General features: G+C 40.6%; 1 protein-coding gene across 1 annotated transcript in view; it reads left to right on the plus strand.

Annotated features, from left to right (window-relative positions):
• Positions 1-12880, plus strand: part of SLC28A1 (solute carrier family 28 member 1) — a 68919-nt gene that overhangs the window by 22094 nt on the left and 33945 nt on the right. The window contains exons 8-10 of the mRNA XM_068272600.1: positions 7524-7665; positions 11408-11521; positions 11718-11795. Coding sequence (XP_068128701.1) covers positions 7524-7665; positions 11408-11521; positions 11718-11795 — 334 coding nt within the window. The remainder of the gene's footprint in view (positions 1-7523; positions 7666-11407; positions 11522-11717; positions 11796-12880) is intronic.

Here is a 12880-nt window from a genome sequence, read left to right on the forward strand (position 1 = left end):
TGTGGCCAAAAAAGATATAGCAGCAAAAAAGTTTTCAATGCAGCCAGCCATTGAAAGGCTGTTCCTTAAAGTTATGCAGTTATTATTGAAAACATTAAAAAAGACCTTAGATCTAGTGGTCAATGTTTAACTGCGCAAAACGGTCGTAGACCTCCCTAACCTGCCTGTACCTCTCTCCATTGTCTGCTGAGGATGTAATGTATGCCTTTTAAACTTTTTCAATAAAAGTAATGTTTTAATAGGATGTGCATAGCCTCTCTGCCTTCTATCTTGGTTCTACTACATCTAACATGTGCTTAATTGCACTCCTAGAGAAAATTAGTCATCGAGTGCACAGTGCACTCTTTTTCTGTATTATATTGGCTATGGTGGAGGGTTATTGTTTTTATCCAATCTAATAAAATAACCTTTATAACAAAATACATCTTTTATATAGCTGAGCACACCAGAAAAACACTCTTTATGGCTCTAGCTACTTTTAGGCTTGGAATCTAACATTGGCCGATTTGCAACTAATTTTTTCTCCTGAGTTATCTCCAAATAACTTTAAAGAATTTTAAAATTGAAATAGTACCTAAAAATCGATGAAATAGTACTATCAAAATTCTTTTTAAGTATTCTCTTGCTTGCTGGAGGTTTAAAGCACATTTTATGACAGAAGAAAAAGTGAATTGTATATGGGGCCTTATTGCATATGGACCATTATTGTTTTAATTATAAAAATGTTCTGTCTTATTTTACAGTTAGCCAAATTTTATTGACCAAGTATTCAGACAGAGTGAGGCTTGATCACTCTATTACTTACTGCCTTTCTGTGAATCACTGTAGTTGAATTTGGGTCAGGTGTAGCACCTATGTTATTAGTCTTTTATATTCTTAACTCCAATGCTAGAATTCAAACTAATGACCCACTATCAGAGCTCCTAAGCATTAGTAATGGCACACCTTATGGCTGACTCCTGGCTCCCTTGATCTATTACATTTCTCTGGAGCCTTTCCTCAATATGATTTGATGCAATTCAACATCCAAAATGGAGTAAAAATTAAGAAAAAGAAGTACATATGTGCTGCCTTTGCCAGTGACATGTTAATTTTCATTACTCAACCCCTTGCTGCTCACCTTAAAGAGACCCTGAACAGTAGCTAAAAAAGTTCCAATTATCTAGGGCTTTCTCCAGCCCATCGTAGGCCACGAGGTTCCCCGGCGTCCTTCTGACTCCTCTCCGGGCCCCACTGGTAGCATCATCACCGGGGACACTCGGGCTGAGTGTCGGGCCACCACTTACTTGATTGGGACGCTCTACGCCATCATGCTGGGCGCTACTCGTCATCAAGGCGGCCGGCGTCACAGTCCTGCGCATGCACAGTTCAGAGTTACAAAACCACGCATTTGCAGGACAGTCACGCTGGCCGCCGTGATGACGCATAGTGGCCGGTATGATGACACGCAGCGTGCCAAACAAGGAAGTGTTGGCCCGACACTAAGCCCGAGTGTCGCCAGTAACGATGCTGCCAGCGGGACCAGGAGGAGGCCGAGGGACCTCACGGCCTATGGCGGGTTGGAGGAAGCCTCAGGTAAGTTAATTTTTTTATTTTAGCTACTGTTCAGGGTCCCTTTAACTCATTTTGGATCAACAGGCTCTGTCCCCTTAAGGACCAATGCCTTTTTTCATTCTTTGGTTTGTGATAACTGTGATTGGCTCTAAGTGATCACCTGGTAAGGAGCCAATGAAACTGTCTCCTTACCGATAGAGAAGAAGCTATGCTCTCACATGACAACCGAATCCGTGGCCGCGTGCACAACCAATCGGCTCAGGACCGTGGGACACCAGTGGCATTGATTCTACGCTGCATCAGAGTTTGGGAGCCGCGACTGCAGTGTAGAATTTGCCATACGCGGTCTTGAGCCAGTTAAGGAATATTGTTTAAATGCCTTCTAATTTCACTAGGAGTCTCAGCATTAAACTCCCTTCTGATTTGAGTCATCTATTCTCCCAAAATTTTGCACAATTGGCTTCAAAAATATACAAAAACTTTGAGGAATGGAACTAACTAAATAATCTTCCTTGATTTTGACACATGGCTAGTGTTAAAATAGTGTTAAAATTAATATTCTTCCCTAGATTCTCTACTATTGCCAAATCATCCTTATACTTACTATTTCTTTTTTTTTTTAAGCAGCTCCAATCCAAACTAAACTCCTTTATTTGAAGCCAAAAGAAACCAAGACCAGATTCTGACTTTTGACCCTATCCAAAGATAAGAGTGGTACCTGTTTCTGGACTTCAGGAAATATTATGCAGCACATCTGCTTAAAATAATTGGTTGGGCTAGGAGTGCTCCTGATAAAGAATGGATATGTCTGGAGGAGTAATTTATTTATACCCCCTCATCCGGTCTTCCATAGATTGCAGCTAACTATAGTGCCCGCTCAATCAAATACTTTATAGATAAAGGTATATAGAATATACTGTAGAATAATTCATATTTATTACTGTAACCATCTAACTACAATTAACCTGAATGGAATACCAAATGTGCACTGTATTGCAGACTTAAGTTCTAGTGAGACCACTACTCTGAGGGGCTTGATACAGTGAGATATGCATCTTTTCCCACTGTCTGATAGGTGTCTTAAAGTCATTGTGGCCTAGCTGCAATCTGTAGCTCACTATTTAATTGGTGTGGTTAGGGCCAGATTTACCATAAGGCACTGTAGGCACATGCCTACAGGCGCCGGATGGTGGAAAGGTGGCACACTGGCCTCCCCGAGCACCTCTCTCCTTCCCTATGCAGAGTCCTGAGCGGAGTGTAAATGAGAGGTTACTCACCCAGCTCACTAATACTTGGGGGCACCTCTAGCTACTAAATACTGAGGTTACCTCTAGCTACCTAATGCTAAGGGGCACCTGTAGCTACTTATGACGGGCAAAGGAAGTAAAGGAGAAGTGACAGCTGGGCCAGCCAGCACACTTGCAGTGCGGTTTGGCAGGGGTTTGTAGGTTCATGGAGCGCAAAGTCTAGGGTGCCAGGACATCTGTGCCTATAGACTTCTATGATGTAAATCCGGATCTGGGTGTAGTGTGAGTGTCAGAGTTTATTACTCCCTGAGAGGTGGATTGATGTATGCGTGTTCCAATTATTCAAAGATTTTATACTCAATTGCTCCCACTATAGAATTTAGCTTTAGATGTATGAATGCAGTATCTGCTTTTAGGCATATGACTCCACCCCTCTCCAGCATTTGAACCACAATCAATGAATGACCAACTGTAGCAGGTTTGAGGCATCTGCTATTAACAGTGTAAAAATAGCAGCAATTTAAATATTCTCCTTGAAAATCAACAAATGAATTTTGATTGGCTATTACAGGCTCCACCTACTTCCCAGAATATTAATCAGTCACCCAGTGATCATCTGGGCAAAGTTTGAGAACCCTGCCATTAACAGTGTAAGAATGGCTGCAGTTTATATTTTCCCAGTAAAATTTGTTTTTGGCCTTACCCACTTTTTTGTAACCTGGACACACAGTCACTCAATGACCAATTTTGTGAGCTTTGGGGTCCTTGACATCAATAATTTGTATTTTTCCAGTGAAATGAAACAAATCTGATTGTCTGGGGCTCCGCTCACTTTTCTGAATTTGAATCCCAGTGACCGAATGACCAGCTGTACCAGGTTTGAGGCTTGTGCCATTAAGAGTGCAAGAATGGCAGCAATTTCAATATTCCCCTTGAAAAACAAATGGTGAATTTTGATTAGCTTTTTTAGGCTCAACCCACTTTTCTGAATATTAATCCCAGTCAACCAGTAACCAACTGTGCAAAGTTTGAGAACTCCACCATTGACAGTGAAGAAGGGCTGCAGTTAACATTTTCCCAGGGAAATCTGATTTTGACCCCACCCACTTTTTGTAATCTTGACACACAATGACCAAGTTTTGAGCTTTCGGGTTCCTGGCATCACAATGGTGTGAATGGAAGCATTTTATCCAGCAAAGAAATCTGATTGGCTGTTTGTGCCCCTTTAGTGAATTTGAACCCCAGTCACTTAATCACCGACTGTAGCAGGGTTGAGGCCTCTGCCATTAACAGTGTAAGAATGGCAGCAGTTTCAAAATTCCTCTTGAAAATCAATAGGTGAATTTTGATTCGCTGTTGTAGGCTCCACCCACTTTTCTGAATATTAATCCCAGTCACCCAGTGACCAACTGTGTCAAGTTTGAGAACCCTGCCATTAACAGAATAAGAATGGCTGCAGTTTATATTTTCCAATGTAAAAAGTTAGTGGTTTTTGGCTCCGCTCACTATTTCTAACCTTGACGTACAGTCACTGAATGACCAAGTTTATGAGCTTTGGGGTCTTTGGCATCAATAAGTTGCAATTTCCCATTGAATTTAAACAAATCTGATTGGCTGTTTGTGGCCCGCCCCCTTTTCAGAATTTAAGCCCCAGTCTCCCAGCGACTGACTGTACCAGATTTGAGGCCTCTGCCATGAAGAGTGTAAGAATGGCAGCAATGTAAATATCCCCCTTGAAATCAATAGGTGAATTTTTATTGGCTGTTTTAGGCTCCACCCACTTTCCTGAGTATTAATCCCAGTCATCCAGTGACCAACGGTGTCAAGTTTGAGAACCCTGCCAATAACAGAATGGCTGAAAACAATCTAACAAATATGATTGGCTGTTTATGGCTCCACCCCCTCTAGTGAATTTGGACCCCAGTCACCCAAAGACTGTTTTAGGTTTGAGCCCCCTGCCATTAACAATGTAAGAATGGTAGCAATGTAAATATTCCCCTTGAAAATAAAAATCAATAGATGAATTTTGATTGGCACCCACATTTCTGAATATCAATCCCAGTCACCCAGTGACCAACTGTGTCAAGTTTGAGAATCCTGCCATTAACAGTGTAAGAATGGCTGCAGTTTATATTTTCCCATGTAAAAAGTGTGTTGTTTTTGGCTCCACCCACTATTTCTAACCTGGACATACAGTCACTCAATGGCCAAGTTTATGAGCTTTGGAGTCCTTGGCAACAATAAGTTGCAATTTCCCACTGAAATTAAACAAATCTGATTGGCTGTTTGTGGTCCACCCCCTTTTCAGAATTTAAACCCCAGTCTCCCAGTGACTGACTGTACCAAATGTGAGGCCTCTGCCATGAAGATTGTATGAAGGGCAGCAATGTAAATAATCCCCTTGAAAATCAACCAATCCTAGTCACCCAGTGACCAACTGTGCCAAGTTTGAGAACACTGCCTTTAACAGTGTAAGAATGGTTGCAGTTTATATTTTCCCATGTAAAAAATGTAGTTGTTGGCACTGCTCACTTTTTCTAACCTTGACATACACTCACTCAATTACCAAGTTTAGGAGCTTTGTGGTCCTTGGTATCAATAATTTGTATATTACCATTGAAATTAAACAAATCTGATAGTCTGTTTGTGGCTCCACCCCCTTTCTGAATTTGAACACCAGTTACCCAGTGACCAACTGTACCAGGTGTGAGGCACCTGCTATTAACAGTGCAAGAATGGCAGCAATTTAAATATTCCCCTTGAAAATAAACAGGTGAATTTTGAGTGGCTGTTATAGGCTCCACCCACTTTCCTGAATATTAATTCTAGTCACCCAGTGACCAACTGTGCAAAGTTTGACAACCCTGCCATTAACAGTGTAAGAATGGCTGCACTTTATATTTTTCTAGTGAAATTCGTTTTTGGCTCCGCCCACTTCTTGTGACCTTGACACACAGTCACTCAATGACCAAGTCTGTAAGCTTTCGGGTTCCTGGCATAAAAAATGTGTGAATGGGAGCAGTTTATCCACCAAGGAAATCTGATTGGCTGTTTGTGGCCCCCGCCCCTTTAGTGAATTTGGACCCCCAGTCACCCAATAACCGACTGTAGCAAGTTTGAAGCCTCTGCCATTAACAGTGTAAGAATGGCAGCAGTTTAAATATTCCCCTTAAAAATCAATAGGTGAATTTTAATTGGCTGTTGTAGTCTCCACCCACTTTCCTGAATCTCATTCACCCAGTGACCAAGTGTGCCAAGTTTGAGAATCATGCGATTAACAGTCTAAGAATTGCTGCAGTTTACATTTTCCCATTAAAAATGATTGGCTGAAATTTGATTGGCTGTTTTATGCTCCGCCCACTTTTCGCAGATTTTTAGCCTCGGTAACCAAGTGACCAAAAGTGTGGGGACTCTGACTTGATTACTGTGAGAATGGCAGCCTTTTCCATTTTTTCGATTTACCTGAATGGGTGAAATCTGATTAGCTGCTTGTAGCTCTGCCCAGGTGTGCAGAGGGGACACGAGACCCCCAGAACATATCATCCCAGGTAGTAAGGGATCTGTATACCAAGTTTCATTCAAATCGGTCAAGCTGTTTTCGAGTGATCGTGGCGCACACGCACACTCACACACGATTTTATATATATAGATAACTATTAACCAGTTTGGCCTATCTGGACAAGCTTCCTCGTCCAGATAGGCACTGCTGCTGCCGCCGGCTGGTGCACGCGATCGGGCGCGCCCCCGCGCATGCTCCCGCTGCCCGCCGCTAGCCCCCCGATCAGTGAATGGGAATATAATTCCCATTCACCGATCTACCTACCCCGCAGAAATACCGACGCTTTCTCTCCAGAGAGCGCGGTATTTCTGCCCCCAGGAAACATCTCCCCAGCATTTTAGTTCTTGGATGCGAGATCGTTCGCATCCAGGACTTTTTTCACTGTGGCCATCTTGTGGCCAAATAGTAAACTGCACCAACATACAATTTTAATAAAAAAAAAAAATATTATTTTACATTTAAAATTAGCAGTTTCCCTCCCACACCAAAAATTACCCACATACACTTTTTATTAAAAAAAATAATAAAAAATACAATAAAAACAAAAACAAAAACAACATAAATAGTTACCCAAGGGTCTGAACTTTTTAAATATGCATGTCAAGAGAATATGTTATTATATTATTTAAAATTATAAGCTTATAAAAAGTGATGGACGCAAATTGAAAAAATGCACCTTTATTTCTAAATGAAATATCGGCATAAATTGTGATAGGGACATTGTTTAAATGGTGTAATAACCGAGACAGATGGGCAAATAAAATACATGAGTTTTAATTACGGTAGCGTATATTAATTTCAAACTATAATGGCCAAAAACTGAGAAATAATGAATTTTTTTCATTTCTTTCTTAATCTTCCTGTTAAAATAGATTTAGAAAAAAATAATTCTTAGCAAAATGTACTACCCAAAGAAAGCCTACTTAGTGGTGGAAAAAACAAGATATAGATCAATTCATTGTGATAAGTAGCAATAAAGTTATAGGCAAATGAATGGGAGGTGAACGTTGCTCGGATGCATGAGATTTTCGGACTGCGGTGCTGAACGGGTTAAATGATATTTCAGCATGTTGTTTAGGAACTACTATTTTAGGGGAAATTGCATAATTAGGATACTTCAAATTCATTTCGTCACAATTTTAATGTGTATTTTTTGGTTTTAGGGTGTTTGCTGCATTGGTTCTTATTGGTCTAATTGTTTGGTTGGCCGTGGACACAGCTAAAAGGCCAGCCCAGCTAATATCTTTTGGTGGCGTTTGCATGTTTGTTGTCTTTCTGTTTATCATGTCCAAGCACCATCGCAAAGTAAGTGAATCTATTTTACAATATAAATGCAAGAATAATAAGCACACATCTGTGTTATTGATCAGTTTGTGTATATAATTCTGATTATATCTGGTACGCTTAACTTCAGGGCTGGGTCAAGCCATAATGGGGCCCTGGCGCAAAATTAACCTGCCCCCCCTCCCCACAACAAAGTCACCCCCTGGGCCATTTGCTGCCCCCACCCCAAGCTCCTCCCCTCATCTTTACTGTGCTTTCTGCAGCCTCTGCACTGTTTTTTTCTCAGCATAGCTACTCACCTGTACCGACACACAGCCCCAGTCATTACGCAGTCCGTGCGCTCTCTTCATACCAACTGGCTTCCTCTTCTCAGTGACCTGGAACATGTTATTGCATAATGACATGCAATGGGCCAAGGAGAAGAGGCAGCCAGTGAGGATGAAGATGAGGAGCACGGACCAAGCCGCATGCCAGGACAGGTGAGTTGCTATGATAAAAAAAACTTTGCAGGGGTCCCTGGGAGCACAAGTCAGGGGGAGACTTAGGAGGGCCCGGAACTGCTCAGGGCCCCGGGACAATTGCTCCCTTTTCCTCTATGGTAGCGCCAGCCCTGCTTCAATAACTCCATGATGGCTTCCTGGATAGAACTCTGCAAATGCATTGTAAGAAATGCAGCTTTAACAGATGCATAAGTAACATAAGACAAACAGGGAAGACAGGGGCCTAACAAAATCCTCTGGGATCCCAAAGTGAAATTGGTATGGGGCATCCTCCCTGGTATCCATGTCCTCCCCCCCCCCATCGCACATGTGGCCAGTCAAACACACTTCTCCCGGCATCCCTTCCCCACCTTGCAGAGTAAGTACAGCTTTGGAAGCCGTATGTATAAAAGTATTGAGTGTGTGCCGCTGCCAGTAAGAATAGAGGAGACCCGGCATAGTACTGGGGTGGGGAGTTAATACACTGCTCTGCTGCACTACTCTTCAGAATATGAAGGAGGAGAAGAGGGGCCTCATAGCCTCCCGCAACCACTACTAACCACTACAGTTGCGCCACTGACTAGGAAAAAAATTACCCTCTCTTCAACTTCATACTGTCAATAACCCGGGGAACGCAGAAATGGTACAATGATTTTACCTGAGAAATCAGTTCATTCTACCATACAGTAACAGTCCTATGTGTTCCCTTTCACTGTTCATGTTTTTTTCTTTTAAATGTTTTTAATAGAAGCTGATGTGAATCTGGAGTAGAAATATTATTAATTGTCACCAGCATTCTTGTTTTAGCACGTGTTAAGTGACTTCCTCTGTCTTGATAATTTATCCTTTGAACTTTAATCCAAATCTCTGATACTGAGGCTGGGACAGAATGAAGATTATTTTAACCACTTGCTGTCCCTATGATGTAAAAATAAGTGTCTGCACTCTCCTTCCTACAAAATGTTAAATAACACAGTTTATTTATCTCTGACCTGATAACATCACTACAGAGTTGTAAAATAATGACAGCAACCCCCATCTCCTCTTCCCAGGGAATTCAATGGCAGAGTTAATTAGTAAACAAGTGTAAAATATGCATTCCAGGAGCAGACAGTAGCAGATTGTATACATTACTTAATTGTTACATCTAATAATTATCAAAACACACGAACTGTTTAAATAAACAGGAGAGATAGACAAATAAAATGTGCGGGTTTAATGTACAATAGAACTGTTTACAATAAAGCTGTAATGTGTGAAAGTAGATAAATTGTGTATTTTTTCACTTGTTTCCTTATTTTCCTTTTAAAATGAATAGAAAATAAGGTAATTACAAATAACAAACACCAGCCACAAAAAACCTTATTTGTCCTGAAAAAAAAAACTATATAGATAATTTAGTTGTGATAATTATTGATAAAGTTATTGCCAAAGTAATCACAGCTGATATGAACTGTGAAAATTACCAGGGTAGTGAAGTGGTTAAGGCCGGTTACACACTCAAAACGTGCAGGAGAACGGCTCCTGCAGGCGTTGCGGCGTGTCGTCGGGAATCTGCGGTGCGACGCTGAGTAGCGGCGGTAGTAGTTAATTTACCTGAAGGGGAAACGCTGATTCCCAACTATAAAATGCCCCGGGATGCGTCATACCGCAACGCATCGAAACGCAGCGCCGGGTGTGAAAGGTAAAATGAAAGTCTATGGACTTTCCTTTTACCTTAGTTAACGCAAAGTATAGACTTTGCGTTAAAACGCCGAAAAAGGGCTCTAATGTGAAGGAGCCCTAAAGAACACCTGAAGTGAAAGGCATATGGCTGTCATATTTATTTCCATTTGTATACCAGTTGCCTGGAAGTTCTGCTTGTGTCTTTGGCTGCAGTAATATCTGGTCACACACCTGAAATAAGAATGGGGCTAATCTTATCATATTCATTCAGAAACATCTGATCTGTATACTTGTTCAGGGTAAATGGTTAAAGGTATTAGAGGCAAAGGATCAATTGGACAGCCAGGCAATGTGCATTGTTTAAATTGAAATAAATATGTCAGCTTCCATATCCCTCCCAATTCTTTTAACTAGTTGGACATATAGAGAATGTTACAATCATGCAACTGTAGGAAAGCGGACCCTTTACCATCACTTCTTCAATCCCAACCTAATTACAGCTTTTCAATGGAGTACTAATTTACTTTCAACTCTGTGTAGATATAATACCAGAGCAATATTGTGATTTTATTCTGTGCATTGACCAGGCGCTTGCCAGCACTCGGCACAGGCAATGGAGAGGTGCCCCTACCCCATATAGGCACATCTGAGTCCGGCCACAGCACACATGAAGTGACATATCCTGCCATTCAAGTGGCATGTCATTGTAGCTAAAAAAAGGCGCTTGTGGCCACTGGCCAACAGCCAGGAAGTTGGACTGTTCACTTGTCAGGCCTAAGGATAGGTTCACATTAAATCAAACAACTGACCATTTTCCATTGCAAAAACAAGCAGAAACAATGAATTCTATGTTCTCTGTAGATTGCTCATTTTTGCGGTGTCTGTTTTCTCTGTCCTGGAAGTGGAATGCAAAGCCCCATTTGGAATGGTTTTTACAGACATCACATGTGCTATATATGCCAATGGACACAATGAAAAGTATTACATATAGAAAAGGACTGCATCTGTTCTCACTAGTTCATTCAACATAGAACAGACATAATGAATTTCTTTTTTTGGGCTCTATAAACTCTTTTTGGTTCACGCCATTGTGGATAAATAAACTGTATTGGTATAATAAATAATACAAATATTAAAAGTTATTCAATAAATGCTGCACCTACTACACGCATGACTTTTCTCCCTCTGTACTATAGAAACAAAAGGAGAAAAAAATCTTTCTACTATACAAGTACTGTTCAATAAAAACATACATTGGATCTGTTGAGACAGTACACGTTGTCAGTCCGTCATACTGTGAACCTAGTCTTAGACCTCTGAAAGACATTAACTGAATAGAACTGACTATAATAAATAAATGTTATAATATAGGATGAATGGTGCAAGATTGAACACAACCTTTAATATCAACACACTGTGAAGTATACTGCATTAATAATGGAAATTGTTTAGCCTGTCCAGTTTCTGAATCTCTGAAAGTAGTAAGTGTTAATAATTACATAGTAAAACTATTGCTTACTTGATTATTTTCCAGTTCATCAGAGCTGAATACTATTTAGCATCTTATATCCAATGCATTTAGTGTGCTGTAATTTGTTTATATCTGCTGTGTTTCCCAGGTGTCTTGGCGTGCAGTAGCTTGGGGACTGGGGCTTGAATTTGTTTTGGGAATATTTATCATTCGTACTGAACCAGGGTATCAGGCCTTCAACTTTCTTGGGAAACAGATACAGGTAGTATTCATTCTGTTACAGTACCTGTTCTTGCCTGTCCCAAAGGAATTTCCCTTCTGGATGACTTTAATGAATTAAGTTATATCAGTTTGCTGTGTGACATGTATGTCTTTTTTGGGGTGCGGTATAGATGGGTATTTAGCTGCTGAATAGCATGACAGGCAATGGCATTAATGCACTGTTTGTGTTTTTGCAGATCTTTCTCAATTATACCACAGCTGGATCTGGATTTGTTTTTGGAGAAACTTTGATTAAGGAGGTTTTCGCATTTCAGGTCTGTAATAACATCAGGGAAAGTCCAAATTCTTCTAGTCTGGACAACTTGACTTATCATTTACACCAGTAATGTAATTACAGTGCTCTCCTTCGCACATTGTGGAGACTATGTATATTTTCCCATTGTGTTTATTGTCGGTATTTCAAGAACTATACTGAGCTAAACTAAGAAATAGCTCATCACCGGTTATGTCTTTTTATTGTTTGTAATGTTTATGCCCTGTATATTAGCCAGTCTGCATATTAGCGCACTATATAACATAAATGCCCCCTGTTCTTTAACTGAGGCTGGAAAATAACAGGAATAGGAAGTTTAGGAACCCCTGATTTGTCTATTTTCTTTATTAATGGCAGGATTATTGGCATACATACTTATGTTTTACATGTGGATGAGAGATATGTTTAATCTTGCCTACTGTATTTTAAAATCATATATACACTAAGGTTAAAGGGAGGGTTTACACTTGCAGCGTGCAGGCAACATGCATGTCATGATTTGAAGGAGATAACGTGTGTGGTAAGTTTATCTTCAGTCATTGATGTTGTAAGCTTTTTCCTGCATGCGCAAATTGCATAAAATGTGAATTAGCCCATTGATTAACACGGGCTGCCAGATTTGCACCTTCAGTTGATACTTGGCCTGCCTACAACAGGAAATGGTGCAAGTACATTTAAAAAACAACAACAAAAACACACAAAAAACAAACCTCACTTATCCCCAACTTAGGCTATTGCAAATCTCTTTTAGAAGTTTGTCAAGGTGGTATCCATCCTTAAACACAGTTCATGTTGAACTGCCACAACCTGTTTGTACTGGTATTCCTCAAAATTGTTAACTGTTCCTTACAATCAGGGTTATTTCCTGATTTACTCAAGGAAGCAATCATCAGGCCTCTCCTCAAAAAACCCTCCCTGGACCCAGATGCAATGACCAGCTATAGACCTGTCTCTAACCTTCCCTTTCTGGGTAAGCTAATAGAAAAAGCTGTATACCTCCAGCTAGAAGCCAAAATCCTACAAAACAACAGTTATGACCCATTCCAGTCTGGCTTCAGGAAACACCACAGCACTGAAACTGCCCTC

This window comes from Hyperolius riggenbachi, chromosome 3, assembly GCF_040937935.1.
Source record: "Hyperolius riggenbachi isolate aHypRig1 chromosome 3, aHypRig1.pri, whole genome shotgun sequence".
Lineage (NCBI taxonomy): Eukaryota > Metazoa > Chordata > Amphibia > Anura > Hyperoliidae > Hyperolius > Hyperolius riggenbachi.